General features: G+C 32.2%; 1 protein-coding gene across 1 annotated transcript in view; it reads left to right on the top strand.

Annotated features, from left to right (window-relative positions):
• The first annotated feature begins 266 nt into the window (after positions 1 to 266).
• Positions 267 to 2,500, top strand: part of cwf19l1 (CWF19 like cell cycle control factor 1) — an 8,316-nt gene continuing 6,082 nt past the window's right edge. The window contains exon 1 of the mRNA XM_034526758.1: positions 267 to 1,163. Within this exon, the coding sequence (XP_034382649.1) occupies positions 1,141 to 1,163 (23 nt within the window). The 5' untranslated portion in view covers positions 267 to 1,140. The remainder of the gene's footprint in view (positions 1,164 to 2,500) is intronic.

Here is a 2,500-nt window from a genome sequence, read left to right as displayed (position 1 = left end):
GAGTGAATGGTTGTATGTCCCTACATGTGCCCTCGATGGACTGGCGGCCTGTCCAGGGTGTCCCCTGCCTTCGCCCTATGTCAGCTGGGATAGGCTCCAGCGCCCCGCGACCCTAATGAGGATAAGCGGTATTGAAAATGGATGGATGGATGGATGTTATATTATCGAATATAATATTACTTATTATATATTATGTTATCGAATATAATAGGCATTATTATATGATTGGGCTCGAGTAAATTGTGACAGCCTTTTGTATTTTAGAGACTAATATAATTTAATACACCAAACAATGATACACTTTTTTTTTCATAGCATTCAGCATTAAATCTGAGAAATATACAATGAAAAATAAAGTAAACTACAACTTCTGGGATACATTTTTGCTAATATACTGTATATTGAACATAATAGTTTAACAATGAATACATTTAAATGAGGTACTGGAGATATTCATACTTTTGTATTTAATTGTATTTCAATTTAAATAATGAAGATAACACATACAATGTTCTGAAGATTCATACATTTTATTTTCAGAATACATTTTGCCTAAAAAATAACACTTAATTATGTTGTCATCTGCTCTTCGGTTATTCTATTCTATTTTAAATGACACACACATAATTAATATTTTATCGTAGAATACAGTACACTTATTTATAAATAATTGAAAACAGTTTTATCGATCTCAGAAGTTCCTTCTTGACCTTGTAAATAATCAAAGATCTGAAGAAGACTGGTCTTCAAAAAGACAGTAAGTAGACCTTCAGCTGCGTTCACACGATTAAAGTGTTTTCAAGTACATTTACGTGTAAGAGTCAAATCTGGCAACCCACCTCTCCGCTCTAAAACCTCTCCGGGTAACAACTTGACTTATTTATTTTTTATTTTGGGGGGGATTAACTGAAATAATGTGAAGTAAATCTCAAAAATCTACATCGACATTAAAAACATTTGTCAGTTTATAAATAAATACATCCCGCGACAACAGTTTTTACGTAAAAGACGTGAGATTTGTCAAATGGGGGAAAGGTTCCGCTGTTTGTTTCGACCGGACTTCTTTTAGCGACGTACCAAACGTCGAAGCTGCAAACATCCAACTCATTTGAACTCTTGCAACGAATATTTATCCAAAACATGGCGGAACAACCAGTTAGAGTGTAAGTTTGACTTTATGAAACACTTTACTATTATTCTATTATTATCTTTTTGAATACGTGACGTTTTAAATGTGTTTTTATTTCGTCTTGACTCACTGCGACGTGCTGTCTGTCAGATTTAAATGTAAAACACATGATACATTAATATAATAAACGTAATAATTATCTGGATCTGGTGGACGAGGGAAATGTTTCTCAACGCGTTCAGGTGGTGATCAAAAAATTAAAATAAAATAACAATCAGTGGGGAAATTGTTCCATTTGTTTAACGTTACCAGGACCCGAAGAAACGCGACGAACCTCATTCAATGTGTAGATGAGTTAAGGTTAAACCTCATTTAATGTGTAGATAAGTTAAGGTTAAACCTCATTTAATGTGTAGATAAGTTAAGGTTAAACCTCATTCAATGTGTAGATAAGTTAAGGTTAAACCTCATTTAATGTGTAGATAAGTTAAGGTTAAACCTCATTTAATGTGTAGATAAGTTAAGGTTAAACCTCATTTAATGTGTAGATAAGTTAAGGTTAAACCTCATTCAATGTGTAGATAAGTTAAGGTTAAACCTCATTTAATGTGTAGATAAGTTAAGGTTAAACCTCATTCAATGTGTAGATAAGTTAAGGTTAAACCTCATTCAATGTGTAGATAAGTTAAGGTTAAACCTCATTCAATGTGTAGATAAGTTAAGGTTGAACCTCATTCGATGTGTAGATAAGTTAAGGTTAAACCTCATTCGATGTGTAGATAAGTTAAGGTTAAACCTCATTTAATGTGTAGATGAGTTAAGGTTAAACCTCATTCAATGTGTAGATAAGTTAAGGTTGAACCTCATTTAATGTGTAGATAAGTTAAGGTTAAACCTCATTCGATGTGTAGATAAGTTAAGGTTAAACCTCATTTAATGTGTAGATGAGTTAAGGTTAAACCTCATTCAATGTGTAGATAAGTTAAGGTTGAACCTCATTTAATGTGTAGATGAGTTAAGGTTAAACCTCATTTAATGTGTAGATGAGTTAAAGTTAAACCTCATTTAATGTGTAGATAAGTTAAGGTTAAACCTCATTTAAAGTATAGATAAGTTAAGGTTGAACCTCATTCGATGTGTAGATAAGTTAAGGTTAAACCTCATTTAATGTGTAGATGAGTTAAGGTTAAACCTCATTCAATGTGTAGATAAGTTAAGGTTAAACCTCATTTAAAGTGTAGATAAGTTAAGTTTGAACCTCATTCAAAGTGTAGATCATTTAAGGTTAAACCTCATTCAAAGTGTAGATAAGTTAAGTTTGAACCTCATTCAAAGTGTAGATAAGTTAAGGTTGAACCTCATTTAAAGTGT

This window comes from Cyclopterus lumpus, chromosome 23 (genome assembly GCF_009769545.1).
Source record: "Cyclopterus lumpus isolate fCycLum1 chromosome 23, fCycLum1.pri, whole genome shotgun sequence".
Classification (NCBI taxonomy): Eukaryota; Metazoa; Chordata; class Actinopteri; order Perciformes; family Cyclopteridae; genus Cyclopterus; species Cyclopterus lumpus.
Note: the sequence above shows the minus strand (reverse complement) of the source record. Positions and strands in the feature narration are given on the sequence as shown.